Raw genomic sequence first — 19,775 nt, 5'->3', positions numbered from 1 at the left:
ATCACAGTCCGGTTCCCGACTGTTCCACATCCAGCATTCATTGCAACAGTCATCTGTCTGCCTCACAGAGTTCATGGGACCACCCAGGATGGTACAGACAGCCTCATCCACTCCCGTGGCTCTGCCCCCGTCTGCCCCAGGTACCTGAACAGTGGGCAGCGTGCACATGTTCACATTCTAGAACCTTCTATGTGCCCCACGCCCTTCTCCAGGCCACACAGGTCTGGGAGAGGCAGCATGGACCTGACCTGACCTTCTGTCTCCAGGGGCTGAGGCAGCAGCATGGCACTCCTGACCTCATTCACCTGCCGGGAAAGAACTTGGAATGAGGAGTATTCCCATGGCAGTCCTCATGTCCTTCTCCAGTCAGGAAGCATCCAGAGGCCTGTGTTGCTTTTATGACACAAAACTCTATTAAGTCATGGAGAATGTTATCTTGCCATACTGAAAATGAAAAGTGGTCACCGCACATGGTTCAGACTAAAAGTGCCAGCCAGGCCGAGGACTGCAGCTATTGCTCTGTCCTGGTGTTAAGACGGACAAGTACATGTGCCTTTCTACCCAGTCTGCTCCCATCATGCCTCATGTTCCTGCCACAGGAAATGACTCAGACGCAATGAATCTTCATTTACTCCATTCTTCTGCCTGAACTCCCTCCCCAACCATCTCTACTTATTAAACTCCTGTTCACTTCACAAAACCCAACTCAAAAGTCCTCTTTAGATTGTAGAACATCATCTTCTAAGCATGGCACAGCCATGGAAATCACGAACTCCCAGCAGCTGTGCCAACTGAGTCTGGGCCCACACAGGTCTGGCCTACCCAACAGTCAGCTGTGGATGAAGGTAGGGTTTACAGGGCCCCACCACAAATATTGGCGACTAACAGATTTTGTGAGTGGTTGGGGGCATACTGTCCAGTTTTATTCTCGCTGGTGAGCCCACTGGATTGTAGTGGGTAGCTGCAAACCCCTGGTCATGCAGATAGCCTCAGTTACGCTCTGAGTGATACAAAACCAAACCAAAAGTCATAAGCATGGAAAGTAAGACTCTGAAGAGTCACGAATATGAAATACACGAAAGAAGGGGGCCTGGAAAGGGGTGAGAGGGAAAAAGACAAGACAGGGCGAGAGGGGAGTAACCAGAATGTGTTACATACATGTGTGAACAAAGTTTACTAATGAAAGAAATCAAAGATGGGGCATTTCCAAGTGAAGGGACATCCCCTCATCAATCCTTCTAATTTTCAACTCTTATCTATTATTCCTTCCTTGGGATTACACTGAGCTATGTGGGTTCGACTCACTCAACATACATTATTTTCTTCATATCTATCTATAAAACAGAAAATGAGAATTCTTAGAAGGTAGGAAAGGGAAGCATATCTGTGAATGAATTTGGCAAGAATAAAATTCTACCACCCCGAAAAGCTGGAAAATAAGAACCCCCAAACTGACCAGTTTTCCTAATTCTAAAACAAACATAAAATGTAGCATATAACATATTGACATGTAAGTTCAGATAGGATGCATATAACATTTATAGCATGTGTCATATTACATATGTAACACATTATGTTATATACAATGTATGTAAATGTGATTATGTGTCATATGCATCACATATATGTATGGATTAGCTAATAGATACTAAATGCATACATGCGTACCACTCAGTAAAATGCATCTACCTGTCTTTCACCCAGGTTGCATACTGAACTCTCATGGGACACACATGCTGCACATGTGCAAAGGGATGCCACCACATGAACCCTGACACAAACTTCATACATAAGAATGCTGGCTCTGCCACAGCTTAGTTCTGTCTTGCTTTTGTTTTTCCATTTTCATGTGTGTGTGTGTGTGTGTGTGTGTGTGTGTGTGTGTGTGTGTGCGCGCGCGCTACTGCATGTGAAGGTTTGCCATGTGTGTAGTGTGAATATGTGTGTCTGATGCAGAAGCACATGCATGTGAACGTCTGAAGTCAATGTTAGGAATCATCCTCAGCGATTCTTCCTCCTTATTCATCCAGGTGGAGTCTCTAGTTCAAACTCAGAACTCACCAAGGAGGCTGGTCTGGCTGGCCAGCGTACTCTGGGTTCCTCTGTCTCAGCCTTCTGAGGCTGGAATGAACATGGGCCGCCACGCCCACCGTCTGCATTTTACTTGGGTTCTGCGGACGTGAACATTCACATTTCAGCAGTAAGAGCTTCAATCACAGAGCTTTCCAGCCCCGCCACAACTTAGGTGCGTACACTCAGATTACTTTATTTGGGTCTCAGTTTCCACATCCACCAAGTGGGGCTGGTTCCTACTCAAGAATCATCCAAGTCGTTGTGGTAAAATACCTAACCCGCTGTGCTTCACTTGTCATGATTACTCTTTCTTTTCCTGAGTGACCACAGTGAGGTCACTCATTCCTAGTTGGGAGTGTACTCACTGCCAGCCTCATCACCCTTTTCCCCACTCAGGGGCCACTTGCCATTCCTAAGCTCTGAGCAGACAGGGCTCCACTGGGGACCCCCCCCCCCCCAATCTAGTGATCTCCTGGCATCTGCTTCATCAGGGGTTTATTTGAAACTCATAGGAACAAGGATCAATGAACCATTTCATAAACATGGACTTTAAGGAACCTGCTGCTCTATTCCTACCAAGAGTGCAATCAATACTGATTTCCACACATTATTAAGTGTTCGTGAGACGACAGTGTGCCGAGGGCAAGAGGAACAGCAGCTGCACAGCTGCTGTGGTGCTTCCTGGGCGATTTGCTGGGGCGTAAACGGAAGGGGTGCCAGCGCGGTGGAAGACAAATGAATAACATATTAGGTCACCTTAAAGTGGGACTCAACTATGTGTTCCTTTCTTTACCACTGTGTAATGCTATTTATATGACATGACAAAAAGTGGCCCCAGGCATTCTGCTCCACTTTAGAAACCTTCCCGCCTCACACAGAAATGGAAAAAGACAGAATGCAGAAATTGCTTCTTTGGTTAATATTTCTGCAGTTCCGCCGGAATGGTTTTAATAGCACGAGTGTTCTGGATTCCGGGTCTCAATTAAGAACCCATCAGAACGCAGGGGCAAATATTAAAATAACAGATACTGGCTTATATTTCAACTTTAAAGGCCTTTTGTCAAACAGTATCTTAAGGTAGAAGACAGAGGAAGAGAAGCTGGGAACTGAAGAGGAAAAGAAGAACTAAATATCTCCTTTGGAATAAGGGATCCAAGGTCTGCGCTTCAAATGCCAATAGGAACAACAGAAAGAGCACTGTTTATAGAGTCATGGGAACAAAATGTGAGCTCTCCCAGGCATGAGCTGTTGGACCCTTAAAGCAGTGCTCAACCTCTCAGTGCTCAAATTTCCCCCTCAAAAATCAGAAGCCACAGCACTGACCTCTGGTGAGCTAGGGCACGAAAGCAAAATATGTGTGTGGTGGGGGCTGTTCAGTAAAAAGACACACAGCAGTGACTTCTCTGTGCGTTCTCAGAGAGACCCTTTCCTTTCACACTCCTCTTTAAAAAGGGAGCAAATCTGGAGGGCACATGGGTCTAAGATAGCAGAGTCCCAGATGGAACCATGGATTGACCAAAAATAGGCCAGTTGACCAAATGATTAAAAGTCTGTCATATGCTAATGCATGGACAGGGCGGACCTTCTCCAATTTAGCAAGAGTAAATTACAATTGATTTTCAAAGAAATTGCTTGCTCTCCTTCCCTTCCTCCGCTGTGCCACACACAGCTGCCTCTGCCTTTGTCACAGCCAGGACCAACTGAGCACATGTCAAGGAAGATTTAAAAGAAAAAATGATTGATGAGATAGATGTCCATAATCGAATACACTGTAAGTGTACAACCCAGAGCAGACAGATATACAAAATGTAATAGTTTACAATGTGTGTAAAATATATATAGGCTTGAAAGAGACAAAAAAGGTGATATATACAGTATAGAAACAAATACATGGTTTTAAAAAATAAAGTCTTTAAAGAGACAGTAAAATTAATATAAAAAATAAGCCACGTAGAGATGACTATTACACAGAGAGTCTGGATTGTGTTGTCTTTGGCATTCTTAACTACAGAGAGATGTTTGATTGTAAAGGAAGCTGAGTTAAACCAGTACGTATATTTTAAAGATACTTTGACTTCAAAATTTGGATGTAAGGATATGTTGCTTTGGAAAAGAGTCTCTTTTGTTTCCACAGAAAGCAAGAGGCTATGGATTTGTTCCAGAGTAAGATACATCAGGTTTGACCAGCCAAGACCCCCTGAAAGGTCTCCGATGACACCATGGCCCAGATGATCCAACATCCAGAACCGTTTCAAGACAACTGGCTCAGATGATACAGCCTCACGGACTACTCCATGATCCTAAAATTTTGTTTGTTTCCCCAGAAGATACAGCGCCCCCCTCCAGCAGGAAGTAGTAAGAGAAGCTACGCCCAAATTCCCAAATATACCAAGCTGACTTTGGAGATGTGTAAAGGTTAAAACCTTCCTTTTTAAGAAAAGAAAAGGGGAAGTACTGTGGGATGGTCTGTATGTCAAATGTGTTGCTGATTGGTCAATAAATAAATCACTGATTGGCCATTGGCTAGGCAGGAAGTATAGGTGGGACAAGGAGGAGAATAGAGCTGGGAAGTGGAAGGCTGAGAGGAGACACTGCCAGCCGCCATCAGGACAAGGAAGATGTAAAGTACCGGTAAGCCACAAGCCACGTGGCAAGGTATAGATTAATAGAAATGGATTAATTTAAGCTGTAAGAACAGTTAGCAAGAAGCCTGCCACGGCCATACAGTTTGTAACCAATTAAAGTCTCTGTGTTTACTTGATCGGGTTTGAGCGGCTTGGGACTGGCGGGTGAGAGAGATTTGCCCTGACTGTGGGCCAGGCAGGAAAACTTTAGCAACATCTCCATGCTGTTCACAGTATGTGCATGTCTGTATAGGTTCCAGTGGCCTGTGTGCAAGCAAGCCCACCCCAAGGTCCCTGTGCTTTACGCATCTCAAGTCCCTCTGCCTGTGCTGTGCCGTCTGGACTCTTACCACTTGATGCAAGATCCTGAAAGAGCACACTCCTAGAAATCTCCCTAAGGACTCTGCAGCCCTAAATGAAATCTTGGACATGAAGAGAAATGGTTAAAAGATCAGAGAAGGCGAGAAATCATCAGAAAGGTTAACAATGGCTGCTTTCACCCCTAATTTCTGATATGGTGATAGACCCCCTTAGAACGTTAATTAGAATGGAAGGAGAGATGAAAGAAATGCCCACGGGACATAATAAATTAGCCCCTTATGCAAATTACCCATTCATTTCCATCACTGACCCAGCTAGTTGAGTCTCTAAATTACAGGAAGTGCTTAGCCTCCTTAACAAAAAATACCAAATGAAAGATTAAGTTTCTTTCTTTTTTTTAATGTGAGGGCTGGGAGGGCTTAAAGCAACAAATATTTCTCACTTTTTTCCCCTCACAGAAACTCTGAAGAGAGACAAAAGATGAAAATGTGCTAAGGCTGCAGCCACTGGCTCCTGCTATGGGATCTATCAATTAACCCTGAGACGGTGGTCAGCCGCCCCTCTAGCTGGAGCCCAGGCTGCAGCACTCAAGGTTCTCCAGGAGAGACAGAAGGAGTCAGAGGCCTGAAGAGGTCAAGGACAAGTGAAAGGAGGCAGGAAAATGCCAGGATCCGGAGAGCTTCGAATAGCAATTTAAAAACAAGCACATACCTAATTTTGCTTGTCATCACTGTTCCCGACAATTTATGTTCCACTGTCCCATAAATTTATGGAACTCTCAGTTTTCTTATCAATAAAATAAGAGGGCTGGACCAGAATGACCTCTAAAAGTCCTGCTAGGGCATCTTTGTTTATCCCTGTCAAACAAGCAGGACCCTTGTGATGGCTTGAGCTATTTAAATACAGTCCTACAGCTTGGATTTTACCTACCAAACTCACTTCCAGATTCATTTTCTTTTTCCTACTCTCATCTTCTTCTTCCCCTTTCTCTTCTCCACTACCTTCTTTGTATACATTCAGCTAAACCACAGTTTACGAATTCTATATGTATAACATATATTATATAAAACTGTGTGTGTCTGTGTGTATCTGTGTATGTGGTGTGTCAGGATCAACAGTTTCCTTAGTATGAAGAAAATGCTAGAAACAAGGACAACAGGGCACATGAACGTGTAAGATTCAACATACAGACTCTTCAAGGAAGAGCAGAAATCTGGTCAAAGCCAACCTAGTCCACTGCCTTCCTACTGTCACAGGCACATGTGGCCTCTAGGAAGGGTGGACACTAGCCCAAGTCCCCCAACTAGTCAGGGTTAAAGCTAGCAGATTCCTACCTCCTGGACCAACAAATCTGCTCTACTTGACATCTTCTCTTGAGAATTTGGCACTGCGTCTCAGACAACAACAACAACAAAAAAAAAACAAGGTGCGGGGTGTCCTTTGGAAAGAACAAGCTTCAAGTCGAGAAATGAAAAGGCGACAGAAAGAAATACTTCAGGAGACTAAAGAGAAGGAATGAGGACAGACATATTGGCTATAAATAATTTTGCACCTTGTAACAATCTTCAGCTCATGCAATTACCTGTCACTCACTGATGTTTTATCGCCCTTTTCTGAAACAGGACCTCCAGTGACTCTGTGCAAACGATCTGTCTGTCTCCTTCCTTCCCAGCCTTCACCAGTGCATGTAGGCCTCTGCCATAAAGAGTCAGAGACCACAACGTCCTATTGCTTTTTCATAAAACTTATCGAGGTTCACATTTAATCTAAATAATATAATGTTGCCTGGAGGACATGATCAGTGACACAGAAAGACAGAGTTTCCTCAAGCCATCAGGCAGGTAATGAGCAAGTACGGAGAGACTAAAATAAAAGGCAGTGTGTGTCTTTACACACTTGTTTACAAGTTCAAAGACCCTAAAAGGCTCCTATGTTTGCTTAGATTGGTTATCCTCTCCTTTCTTTTTGAACCTGTTTGTAATTCCACATTGTTATGCCATAAAAGTGGGCCGCCTCAGGGGCAGGAAAGGAAGACTAAAACCCAAAGGTAGTGGTCTGTGAAAGTGAACCTTGAGTGTTCTTAGCAGAGCTTCGAAGGCGGAAGTCTCTTCCCTGTCTAAGGCATGCCCTTCGAAGGGAGCAGTAATTCTTCTGCTGTGGGGCACTGGGGAGATTTATGGGGTGAGGTGGGAGAAAGGGAGTCAGTGAAGCTGAGAAGGGAAAGCTGATCACAAGAATCCTTAAGTACAGGAAGAGATTGCTTTCCCGGGTGGTGGCTACACACTCACCTCCTACCAAGAAGAGCAGCAGCAGGAACTTGAGCATGAGCAGAGCCCCCCAGAAAGGGCCTGCAAGCCTCATGCCTGGTTAGGGAGAGGCAAGGCTGTCCTCCAGAGCCTTGGAGATAGAGACAGGTTTATCAGGCTCGGCTGAAGGTTCGGGATTGCTACCCTCTTCAGTCCCTGATTAGGGAATGGGCTTTTCGAGAAGCTGGTCTCAGAGTCTGAAGGGAGCCTACAGCAAAGAGTCTCATCAATGCGTTTTAAGGTGAGGAAGATTTATAGAGGACCGAAGATGTCCAAGGCACTATGCTAAAAATTTTACATAAAGCGTCATTAACCCACAAGAACCTATGACACTGATGCAATCATCCTGATACTATAGTCAAACTTTGGGCAGAGCCAGGAGTCACCTGGGTGGGTGAAACCCCAGGGTATATGTCCTTTTTCTAGAACATACGTGTACTAATAGTGGCCCTGTGAAGCTACCCTGAGCACTGACATAAGACTAGATGGTCACTGTGCCCTGTCTATGACAGAGTGTGTGTGTGGGGGGGGGGGGGGCCTGGGGGAGACAGAGACTGAGCATGAAAAGTCTGTGAAGTAAGACAGGTGTTGCCATCAGGTCATCAAGGTCATCAAGGTACCTGGCAATGAAGAGGCCAGGTGATGCTAGGAGAAACCAGGCCCAAGCTGATGAGGGTCAAGGCTGAGGCAAAGTTGAGGCAAAGGACAAGATGGCAACTAGAGGACTGGAGGCAGGCAGTACCAAGGAGGACCTGGAGACAGTCCTGCTGACTGAGTGAAGGTGGCAGACGGCTGAAGAAGTTCCCACAGTTTATTGTGTAACACACTGGGCATCCACTAACACCACTGTGTAAGGTAAGAGACTCAGGAAGAAAGGGTACGGGGAGAAGACGGGAGGGATGATGAGATCCAGTTTGGACATGCTAAGTTTGAGGTAACAGATACAGCTAGATGGTCCCATCCAGAGCTCAGCAGGGAAGACTGTTTTAGGTGCTGAAGTATGAGAGAAGGCTCTGAGTCACCCATATACCAGGTAGCTGGGGTCCCTGGAATGGATAAGGTGTGTCCAGAGCACACAGCAAAAAAGATAGCTATCCTCCCACACAGCAACGCCCTGGCAAATCTTAAGCAGTGTGGTCCTGACAATTCACTTACCGTCTCTGCAAGAGTGTTCGTTAAAGCAGAGGACTGATGGGCCTAGGTCTCTGAGGATGCTGCCCTGTCAATCCACCTGTGGTCAACAGAATGTTTGCTCTGGATCAGAAAGGGTGCTGGGTGCTGAGCAGACACAGAGCCTAAGAAGCAGTCGCCGACTTTGAGTGGGAAAGACAGACACATAAATAAGTCCGTTCAATGTGCTGTGATTAACAATTATCATAAAAGTAAAAGCACAGGAAATAGGAGGGAGTCCTAAGTGAAGGGCCTGTCTGGGGGATTTCAGCAAGACCTTCAGAGAGGAAAGCTGACTACAGTCTTAAAGAAGTATTAGATGCTTCTGAAGCAGCAAGGCTTGAGAGCAGAGGCTGGGAGGGCGAACATAAACAGAGTACACAGGGACGGGTTTGACTGAGGGAGCTTGAATGGAAAGAGCATGGGGCTTCCAGGGAGTGGTGAGATTAGGCCACAAAGGGCCTCCAAGGTCTGCTAAGAGTGGGCACAGACCAGAATCAGTAACAGGGAGCTACTGGGGCTCTAACACACAGCATCAGCACTATCAGAGATGGTTTTCAAGAGCTGGGCAAAGAGATGGATCTGAGGTTAAGAGTATGGACTGCACTTACGGAGGACTGGATTTTTGTTCTCAGTACCCACATCAGGTGGCTCACAATTGCCTGTAACTCCAAGAGCTACCACATCCTTGTCTGGCCTATTGGGCACCCACATGTATGTGTACATATGCACACACAGGCACAGACATACAACACTTTAAAATATTTTAAAATTAAATCAAGAACTGAGTGAACAGGATGGTACCCCCATCCTACAGCAAGAACAGCAAAGCTGTACTGAGACTCTAGTGATCCACAGATGATATCATAATGTAGCAGGAATCTTAAGTTCTTATTGATAAAATCAAACCCGAGGCCAGGTATTGGGGTGAAATGCTGGATGGTCAGAGAGACAGAACAAGCCACAGCTAACCTCACCTGGCCAACTTCTCAGCTGGTCTTGTTTCCTCAGACTGGAAGCCTCTGTGTCCTCATATCCAAATGGTTCTCAGCTGAACTGTGCTGCTCAAAACCTGAAAGCTTAACCAGCCAAATGCTTAACTAGCCAAATGCTTCTAGTTTCTGGTCCTCACGCCTTATATATCTTTCTGCTTTCTAACACCACTCCCTGGGATTAAAGGCTCGCTTTCTGGGATTAAAGGCATGAGTCACCATGCTTGGCTGTATCCTTGAACACATGGATTTCTGCCTAGTTCTGCCTCCCAAGTGCTGGGATTAAAGGTGCTACCACTGCCTATCCTCTATGTTTAATATTGTGGCTGTTCTGTCTCTGAACCCAGATAAGTTCATTAGGGTGCACAATATTTCAGGGAACACAATACCACCACATCATAAGACTCTTCTCCAATGGGCCAAGGTTGTAACAGAGCTTTTTTAAAAGCAGTGACATAAAGATTAAATAACAAGCACAGCTAATTACCTTATCCAGAAATCCAGGCTCAAGACAGCCTGGGCACATCTCATTCCTGGGTTAAGCCATTCCCAATCACACAGGCACTAAAGTGAAAGTCCCGGTATTTCTGGAAATATCTTGAGACATCTGTAAGGTCTGTGAGGGGAGGGGTGGCAGACATGGTCTGGGTTGTCATCTCTCACCAAGTCATCTGCAGGAAGTCCCAGCTCTGACACACCTCTTTCCTCACAAACTCTCCACCTGACTCTTATACACTCCACTGTCCACACTGATTCTCTGTGTGGAGAGCCCAGCAGCTCGTGACTATTTCTAAAGTGCAAACTCCTGATGAACACAAACCCTTGTAGCTTCTTTTACTTTTTCTGCCCCGGAGGGGCTTTATGCCTCCCTCCACTCTTAGGCTTCTCTTGGCACCCAGTGAACTTTCAAATTTTCTCCATGCATAGTCCTCCTGTTCTGGAGAGTCAAAGGAAAGAAATGCCAGTAGGTTCACCATCCTTAAATGTCCATTTCTAGTTACTGCAGTTGACTGAACCCTTGTGGAGAAAACAGGAAGTAGATCAGAAGTTAACAGGCAGAGGGCTGTGGCCAAGAGAGAAGGGCAGGTGGAGTACTACGTGATGAAGCCTAGTGTCTGGACTTCCATGTGCACACACAGCTCTGACCTCTGGGCTCCCAGGAGACTCTCCATGTCTTCCCATCTATGCCAACATTTTGCCACACTGGCCCATTTTCTCCTTTGTGTCATTTAGGCCCTATACCCTTGGAAACCATACTGGCAGAGTCCACAGTCAACATGCCTCCTCAAGGCCCTTTGCATGCCTCAGAGACCAGAGACTCCCACAATCAAATTTTCACAAGTGTAGGCCTGCCAACTGTCCACTAAAATACGGGCCTGACTCAGCAGCTCCAGTTCCCTTTCACAGTTCAGGCTTCAGAAGAGAAAACCATTTTATATTTTATCTTAAGGTTGTACTTCTCTTCCTTGTTCCTGCCGGGCCACATGTAGTATCTCCACAAGGCCTTTTATCCAGTTAGCAAGACAGCTTGGGTTTGAAGACTCCAAAGAAAATGTAAACAAACATATCTTCGAGGGGGCCAGGCATGCTTCTGTGTGTACAGATGAACTCAGCCATATCTGTGTGTGTAAAGGCCAGAGACCCATGCTGGGTATCTTCCCGTAACTCTGTCCACTTTATTTTTTTGATATAGAGTCTCTCACTGAGCCTGAAGCTTGGTGGCTGGCCGGTCTGGCTGGCCATAGAGTTCTCTGGATTGGCCCGTCTCAGCTTTCCCCTCCTCAACGATGAGGTTATAGATGTGTATCACTTGGCTCCAGCTTTTGTGGGGGTGCTGAGGACCCACACAGTTCTTCATACTCATTCAGCAAGCACTTAACTCACTAAGCAATCTTCACTCCAAGACTTTCAAAATGTGGCTTAGTCTGCTGGAAGATTCAGCTGCCACTTCTATGTGGATAAACATACTCCTCATACCAGGCTGGGTAACCCAAACATGGGATCCCTGATGGCTACCTTCATCGGTAGGGTTCAGAGACCCTGCTGTCCTGGATGCCTCAGAGACATGCCCTACACAGAACATACTCTACAAACTCAGACTCCAACTGTGAAAACCTACATTTATCATTCTGCTTTTCCAGCCTCCATCTGACAGAGACCATACTGGCTAATGTGCCATATTCAATGACTCCAAACCCCTCAAGGCTCCATTCGGCTTTACTACATCCACTTAAGGAACACAGCCACTGTCAAAGGTCAGAGCTCTCTGGGGCTAGAACCTAAGTCCAATGCCCTCGAGATATCAAATGCAAGCTCTAAACAAAGCCTTCCTGCCTCTGCTTAATTCATTATGACTTTTAGGTACTCAACAGGATGGATCTCGCACACTCGGGATCCTGTTTGCTGTGAAAATAGACGTGACTGAGTTTGTTTATCCAGTAAATGAATAAGAGAAATGTGGTCAATACAGAAGATTTTTCTGATACTCATTAAGGGAATTTAGACAAATTGGTGATACTCAGGAACGCCCTTGCTGTTCCAGAGGTGGTACAGGAGCATGGGAGCTGGGGGAGAGATGCTGGGGTGATCTCAGTCTTCCTTCAGTATTGCAGACTGGTGAACTGGAGATCACTTACTCCAATTGCCTCATTATACCAAGGAGAGATAAGTGACACGGCATCAGACAGGAACGTGTGCAAAGCTCCATACATAGCTCACTGCAATTGTGAAATTAAAATCAAAATGGCTATCGGTGGGAAGTGATGGTCTCATGGCAAGCAGAAGGTAGGAGGGGTAGAAGTCAGGCCCCCAGAACCCTATCCGTTACACCCCATCTTAGCCCCTTCACAACACTGTCCATGCAACTCTCACTGCTTAAGACACTGTCCTTGCAGGGCAGAGAGAAACAGTCAAGATTTAGAGTGTGAATTACCATAAAATTCAAGAGATCACGAAGGTCCAGAAACAAACTTATAGTCTCATATCTTACTCCAAAACACACACACACACACACACACACACACACACACACACACACACACACACACGGGGTGGGAGCAGAGAGGAGCAGAGATAGAGAGAGACACAGAGAGTTTTCCTTTAAACCAAAAGACCAAAGGGAAAATCATATATAGAAGTGCATCACAAGCTTCATGTACCCACGAAAGACCTATCCAGGTGGATCTTGTTAAAAGCCAGATTCTGAGTCAATAGTTTGGATGCAACCTGAGATTCTAACTTCTACATTAAGGATGCCAGTCTGTGCCAACAACGGGTAGATCAAAACAAAACACCTTACTGTGCTTATATATTGTGTACCCTAATAAAATTTGCCTCAAGATCAGAGGACAGAATAAGCCACTAGATTAAACATACAGGTCCAGGCAGTGGTGGCACACACCTTTAATCCCAGTACTTGGGAATCACACACCTTTAATCCCAGCACTTGAGATCTCATGCCTTTTCTTAGGAAGCACACATGCCTTTAATCCCAGGAAGCGATGGCTGGGCAGAGAAAGCGATATAAGGCGTGAGGAGACAGGAACTAGAGGCTTTTCAGGCTGAGGAGTCCTAGAGGTAAAATGTGGCAGTGGCTTGTTCCTTTATCTCTCTGATCTTTCAGGATTTACCCCAATATCGGGCAACGGGTTTTTACTATAAGACCATTTAGGACTCATGTAACACCTTACGATCAAACAAATCTGGCTTTGAATTCTGATTCTTACATTTATGAACTCTGTGATCACATGCTAGCTCCCACCATCCCCGTGCCTCAATCTGCTCATCTATAGACTAGAAACAATGCCTAAAATGCACATGATGGTGTGAGTCAATGATGAGAAGCTCCAGACACAATGCCTGGCATATAGTAAGGGCTCAGTAAATGTCAGCAGCTGCCTCTAAGATTCACAAGGACCAGGATGAAGGCTGGCTCACTGCCAAAACCACAATGTGGAGAACACAGTAGTTGTCCAGTGGCTATTTGGCCAATGAGTGCACACACAACACACACAGTATCAAGATGTACATACTCCCTTGTTCTGTGCCTTTGTGCTAAAAGCCTAAGGCATCTAAAACACCAGAAGATTCTTATCAACAAGCCATCACCTCAGAGAATCAGATTCAACACTAACCATCGTGTTTAACTGCCAAGACTCGTGTAATTTGTGGTGGTTGTATGTACTTGAGAAATGTCTTAACTGCAAATAAATAAAAAAATAAGACAGCACCAGTCTGGAATCTGTATTTCATTAAGAGAAATTACTGCCTTCCCTATTATATGTGGGCTGTCTGAATGCAGATGTTGTGGAAAAATAAAAACAAAACCCCCAAACCCTTAATTCTCAAACTTCAGTTCACTTCCAAACCAAATTCAGAACTGCAAAGAGAGTCCAAATAAGCCAAGAGTAACAAGACTAAATTTTAAAGGGCCATTGGGACAGAGGTGTAGTCTCTCAGAAGGGCACGCACTTGCTCACAACAAGTAAGAAAGAGAAGGATGTAAACAAACAGAAGAACATCAACTTTTAAATCACAGGCAGTCAAGTTATCTCCCAACAGTTTGAGGTTATCTCCACTGTTTCCTGAAGACAGGGGCAACAGGAAAGCAAATCCCATCCCACAAAGGCACTGTGTAAGGTATGCAGTGGCCAGAATATGATTGCCACCTACAGACACAAGTAGCACTCCCTTTGCCAAGTGTTGGCCAATCATATTTTATTGTTTAAAAAAAAAAATCCACTCAGTCACCTCCCTCCAGACTCTTCCAATCCACCACACCACATCACCTCATTGAGAACTACTCTCTCTCTCTCTCTCTCTCTCTCTCTCTCTCTCTCTCTCTCTCTCTCTCTCTCTCGCATGTGCATTGCTAGGCATTCCGCCTGTTCATTATCATCACCCTACCTCCGACTTCCCAGAAACACGCAGCATGTGAGAGCGCAAGAGAAGGCAAGCCAGCAGACCCAAGCTGGCAAAGGGGTTGCAGTGGAAGTATGAATCAGCTTACCTGACATGAACGGGACTGCCCGGAATATATCTGACAACCTGCTGTTAACTGGCTCATATGGGGAATCTTCCAGTAGATCATTTCCTAGAAATGACAGGAAGATTAGGCTCAGCTCTGGAAAACGGGCATATTTCAAATAGTGTTTCTCTGCTCAGTTGGAACCCCCTAATCATGTTATGACTGTGTACCTAGAAGATGCTGAAACTCTCAAAGATTTCATATGTATGTTTGGGGACATAATTATTCCTTTTTCATTCCTCTGCCTTTGCTGTCCTTGCTCTCCCCAGAGTGCCTTGAAAATACTGGAGCACAACCCAGCCTGAGCTTGCCAGGGAAGTCTCCCACTCTGCAAAGGAATCGAAATCTGAGAGGAAAGAATCAGTGACGTCACAAACTTGCTTGCCTCCAGGAACCAATGGAAGAAAGGTGACCAGGAGAGGCCCCTATTTCTGTTAGCTCCCCCAAACCAAGGCATATGACCTGCAAGCAGGAACACTGGCTGTTCGTAAGATTGACCCTAAAAGCAGGTTTTCATGACTAGATTTTAGAAGTGGCAGCTGACAGTTCGAGCTTCTGCATTACAAATGTTCAGTGAGTCTCATGAAGAATGAAGGTATGGGATCCATGTGGTGCATTTACAGACTCCCTAAGTCCCATTGGAATGGGCAGTTGTGACTGCTACTTGTGTGCTAACCATGGTTAAACCTCAGCAGCTGGTCCAAAACTCAACTAATCTCAGATGACAAATGGTTTCTCACACATCAATGTTTGAACCGGCGTGCGGGGGTGAAGACAGAGCCGAGTTCTCTGGCCCTGCAATACTTCTTTATCTCATGTCGTAAGGGAATAAAGTAGGAAAACTCCAAGCAAGATGCAGGCAGGCCTTTGCATGCTTACTCTCTAAAACCAGTGAAAGCTCCAGGCTGGCAGAGAAGTGGGTTCCTTAGGTATCATTTAAGGGGTCCCCACTCTGATGTTCTGACTGGGTTTCACAAAGGTCAATGGGATCCCAGGGGTGCCCCCACCCCCTCGTGGATCTTCCAACAATACTGCTCAGCTGCAACCAACACCAGCTGCTGCTGTCCCTAGGGGCCAATGAAAGGTCCTCATTCCGCAGCTGGGAGAAGAGAGTGGATGATGAGATCAGCCGGCTTAACCCCAAGGCCGAGGCCAACTGGACTGAGGTTGCCTCCTGACCTCCGAGAGGAACCCCGGCATGCTGGTGGGGGCGGTTGATGCATACCCTGCAGGCTCTGATACATGCTCCAGTAGATGCGCAGACAATTCTTCTCTTTCTTCATGCCCCGCTTGCAGCGGCAGTTGTAGAGAGACTTTTGCTTCAGGGCCTCCATGGCGTTGCGGCACTCATCCTTGGCCTCCAGACCAGATGCCAGGCTGAAGTTGGTTTCCTTGCCCGCCACGCACTGCCTTAGTGTGCGGTACTTGGTGCTGCAGCTCTGTTCCTTCAGGCACTGATCACTGGCTTTCACGCAGTCCAAGCGGTCCCCACCACTCACCTCGGCCGACAGCAGCAAATCTACGGGGTGAATGGAAGAAACCTTGAGTGCAGCAGACTAATGGGGACCCTGAGTCTAGGTCCCAGAAGGGGCGAGAGAGGGGGCGCACGCCCTGGAGCATGATAGCTCGACCATCGTTATGAGGGGCAGACTAGATAGGAAGCTGGTCCCTGGCCCACCAAGGAAGGTAGTAACAGCTTCTGCTGGCCGCCTTTGCGGGATTTGCTGAGGATCCTGCACCGCCCCAGCGCCCCAAAGCAGAAGCGGCCCTGAACCGCTGGCTGCCCCGCCTCCTCGGGCACCTGGGGCTGCAGTCTCTTGGCTAGCCAGTTCGCAGCAGCCCAAGGGCCCTCCGCTGGAACGCTTGGCACCGGTAGCGAGCTTGGTGAGAGGCAGGCCAATGGCAGTCTGCCCCGCGGGTGCGCTGAGACGTTATTCCCAGAAAAGTTTTCCATTCCAAGTTTGCTCTCTCCCGACCTCAGGGTTTTTTGACCACACTCCACCTGCCGGAGCTCAGCTCAGCAAGCTCTTTGTGACTTCCAAGGGGACCTAGGCGTATGCCCTGGGGTGAAGGTCTAGGACCCCTCAGATCCCCATCGAGCTAGATTATTTTTTTTTTTTTAACACAGCAAAATAAAACCAACCGCGCAGAGTTGCGCTGCCACCGCTTCCCAAGCCCAGGGACCCTCGAACCTCTTCACCTCCCAGGGAAACTTCTTCCACCCCCATCCAAGGCACTCGCGCCGCAGTTCTGGAGTGGCCTCTGCAAGGGACCTTTTTGGAAAGATTGTGGGTGAAAAAGCCAGCGGTGGCCTCGACTTACCCAGGAGTGGCAGCGCGAAGTACAGAGTGGCCAGAAACATGGTGCCGACGCGCAGCTGGTCCCCGCCCCCCCAAATCCAAAGCCGCCGCTGGGTCTCGCAGGGAGAGCTCAGCGTGCAGCGATTCCCGGGCGACCGCACTCCTCTGGCCACTCAAAGTTCAGCTCCATCCAGGGTGAGAGGAAACTCCCCGTCGCTCTGCCGCCCACCGCAGCCAGCGACTCAGCCCCAGGCGGGCGCGAGGGCGGGAGGCGGACCCGCTTTAGGGGTTCAGTTCCGACCAAACCTGGAAGGGAGAGAGAGCTTTGAAGTGAGAGCCCGGAGTGCGGAAGCCTAGCGTTCCCACCTCTCTCCCCTCCCCCGCTCCCGCCTTGGGGGACTTCTCAACGCAACCCCCACTCGGGTCTGAGAGCGGGGGGGTGGGGGGGAGTGCATCTATTCCGGGCGTGGGGAGGCTCCGGAACCCGCGGTTTGGGTCTGGAGAGGTCTGCTAGGGCTCCCTACGTCCAAAGCCGGAGGCTATCCCGCACAACCCAAGAGGCTGAACGCAAGCAAATAAATAAGCATTACTTTCCGAGCAAGCGCCGGAAGCAAGCTGGCGCTGCCCGGAGTCGGAGCCTCGGCGGCGAAGGCTCCTTAGCCAGCCCCGGCTGGACCGAGACCCTGCTCCGGGAAGTTGGCCGCGGTTCCTGGCTCCCGCCCGACCACTCGCTGGCTCGATTGTAAACGTCCTAGCTTCTCTGCCTCGGGCCCTCTGCATCCCGGCCACCAATCGCCACCTCTGTCGCCGACACCCCCACCCCCGGGCTAGCCTCTTTTCCCAAGCAGTCCCGCAAGAAGAAATGGACATCCCGCCTGAAGCTGAAACCTGGCTTCGGCGCCCCTGCTCCTACCCGCCACGCATCCTGGGCTCCTTCCCAGACATCGGTGCCTTCACACGCACTTGCCCAGCGCCCGAACTCCTGCGCATCCACACCACTGCCCCGGGAGAGCCAGCTAGCCCGCAGCATCTGCACGCCCCAGCAGGTGCAGCCCCGCACCACTAGCGCCCCCCTGGCCCCAAAGTTGGAGGATGCCAGCAAAATGGAAAGGGGTGGCTGAAGGGGAGGTAGCGATGGGTTCTCAAGTAGAATAAGAAAACTCTAAATGCCACCAACCTGGACTGAACCGACCCGCGTCCAGCTGCGGCGAGTAGCTAGTGTTTATTTATTCTTTGGGGGTGACCCGCCCCCTCTTTCCTTTTCCGGGCTCACTTTCTCGCGCTAGAGGGAAAAAAGATGCCATAATCTGCTACAGCTCGGAGGACAGAGTTGGCCAGGACGATTTCCGAGCAGACCCCCCCCTTACCCCCCCCCGCGCCCTGCCCAGGCTCAGTGCCCGTTAGGGATGTCAGCGGTTATTGGAAGCGGTGGGAGGGTAGCGTGCCCAGATTGGTTTTGGCCAAAGGACCCTCAGCCTGCTTCTGCTCCGGTCGCCCGGCAGCGCAGAGCCAGCTCCTCCATGAAGCGCAGCTCCACTGTCCGCCACAGTAGACTTACAGGCTGACTGGCGGTGGGACCCAAAGCCAACAGGCACGCAGGCGTAGGACCCGCAGCAGCCGCCGAGACTGCACACCCCCCACCTTTCAGTGCACAAGGACTCTTTCTTTAGTGCAAAACAGCAATCCATCCAGACCCTTTAGAACACAAAGTTGTTTTTTTTTTTCTCCACGTCATTGGCGGTTGTGACTCAAGACTCGGCAAGCTACAGACTCACTGAGACCTAAGCCCTGAGCAGCGATCTTGGGATGCACCCACCCATAGATCCATGCCTGTGTGAGCCTACACACCTCTCGGACAGCGAGACAAAGCAAAGCCCCCAGCCCCACTGCACTGAAGTCTGGTCAGACCCAGCTTTAGATAATTTATAAGGTGACCTCCATCTTGACTGTTCCAAGAGTAAATTTAAAAAAAAAAAATTGTATAAGCAGAACACATCCATAGTCCCCAACCCCAACTTCAAGAGTCGCCCTAGCGATGCTGCTGAAGTGACATCCGCTGTCCCTTAGGGTTCCAGAGATCTGTCTAGAGTACAGTCCGCAGTGGTGGGTAACCAGCTCGCTGCTCGGGGCTTGTTGGAGATCTTTTCTGTGTCCCAAGTTCATCTCTCAGGAAAATCGAGTTTGAATCAAATCTATGAGCCCAGCTGTCAAATCTGCAAACCCATCACCACAGACAATGGACCGCCAAGAAGGACAGAAAAGAAACGCTCCTTTTGATCCAGGGGGTTAATTGAAAAGGGCACGGGCTTTAGTTTAAGTTTGAGGCCGGGTTGTAAGGGCAGGGAAAAGAGGAGGAGGCATGGGTCGCTCTCCATTCAAGAACACACCAGCCAGGCGTGCCCTTCAGCTGTGGTGGCTGCTAGTGTGGCGCAGTGCATTGTTTGGAGTCCTCAACGGGTGTCTGCGCCTTAGTGAGCTACAGAAACCCAGGGGACATCCCGCTGGTCCTAGCTCCTCCTTTGCTTTGCACCGTGTTCCTCAGGGGCAGGTATGAAGTGGCTGGTGCCTTCACCAGGAATCCCTCCTCCAGCATCACAGTCAGTCACACCAGACACAGATTTCCAGTTCAGTGTATCAGTTTACACTTGGTAGTTGAATAAACAAAGAAGCATATGCCACATTTTCCCGACAGATGGTTCAATCCAAGGGCTACTTAAGTTTTTTCTCTATCGATAGCCAGAAGTTTGCAGTGCAGACTACCGTGGGGAGATGTAATTGAGTCTTCCAATCAGTGTCTCTGCTTACAGAAGCTTATTTCCATATTTTCCCACCAAGGCAAAAATCCCAGGGAGGTGGATTTTAATGGGAAGACGTACTGAAGACTCCCATGGACACTCAAAACGTGAAGTCCTTTTCCCTTGTCCTACTTCAGAAGTGAAAGGGAATGTCTCTCTCTGTCTAGT

At 48.0% G+C, this 19,775-nt stretch overlaps 1 protein-coding gene across 5 annotated transcripts in view; it reads right to left on the bottom strand.

Moving 5' to 3' along the window:
- The window catches only part of Gfra1 (GDNF family receptor alpha 1), a 224,311-nt gene extending 205,923 nt beyond the window's left edge, over positions 1 to 18,388 (bottom strand). Inside the window, exons 1-5 of one of the 5 annotated variants that reach the window (XM_052761096.1) lie at positions 18,371 to 18,388; positions 17,990 to 18,094; positions 16,835 to 17,118; positions 15,738 to 16,031; positions 14,495 to 14,578 (exon numbers count right to left, since the gene is read on the bottom strand). In XM_052761096.1, coding sequence (XP_052617056.1) covers positions 14,495 to 14,578; positions 15,738 to 16,031; positions 16,835 to 16,874 — 418 coding nt within the window. In that variant the 5' untranslated portion in view covers positions 16,875 to 17,118; positions 17,990 to 18,094; positions 18,371 to 18,388. Of the gene's footprint in view, positions 1 to 14,494; positions 14,579 to 15,737; positions 16,032 to 16,834; positions 17,119 to 17,402; positions 17,530 to 17,725; positions 17,871 to 17,989; positions 18,149 to 18,370 lie in introns of those variants that run through there. The other 4 variants (XM_052761095.1, XM_052761094.1, XM_052761098.1 and 1 more) reach the window with 4 other exon arrangements.
- Positions 18,389 to 19,775: the final 1,387 nt, after the last annotated feature.

The sequence above is a fragment of the Peromyscus californicus genome, unplaced genomic scaffold (genome assembly GCF_007827085.1).
Source record: "Peromyscus californicus insignis strain IS unplaced genomic scaffold, ASM782708v3 Scaffold_4__1_contigs__length_199733344, whole genome shotgun sequence".
NCBI classification, from domain to species: domain Eukaryota; kingdom Metazoa; phylum Chordata; class Mammalia; order Rodentia; family Cricetidae; genus Peromyscus; species Peromyscus californicus.
The sequence above is the reverse complement of the archived record's forward strand: the minus strand, read 5'-3'. Positions and strand labels throughout refer to the sequence as shown.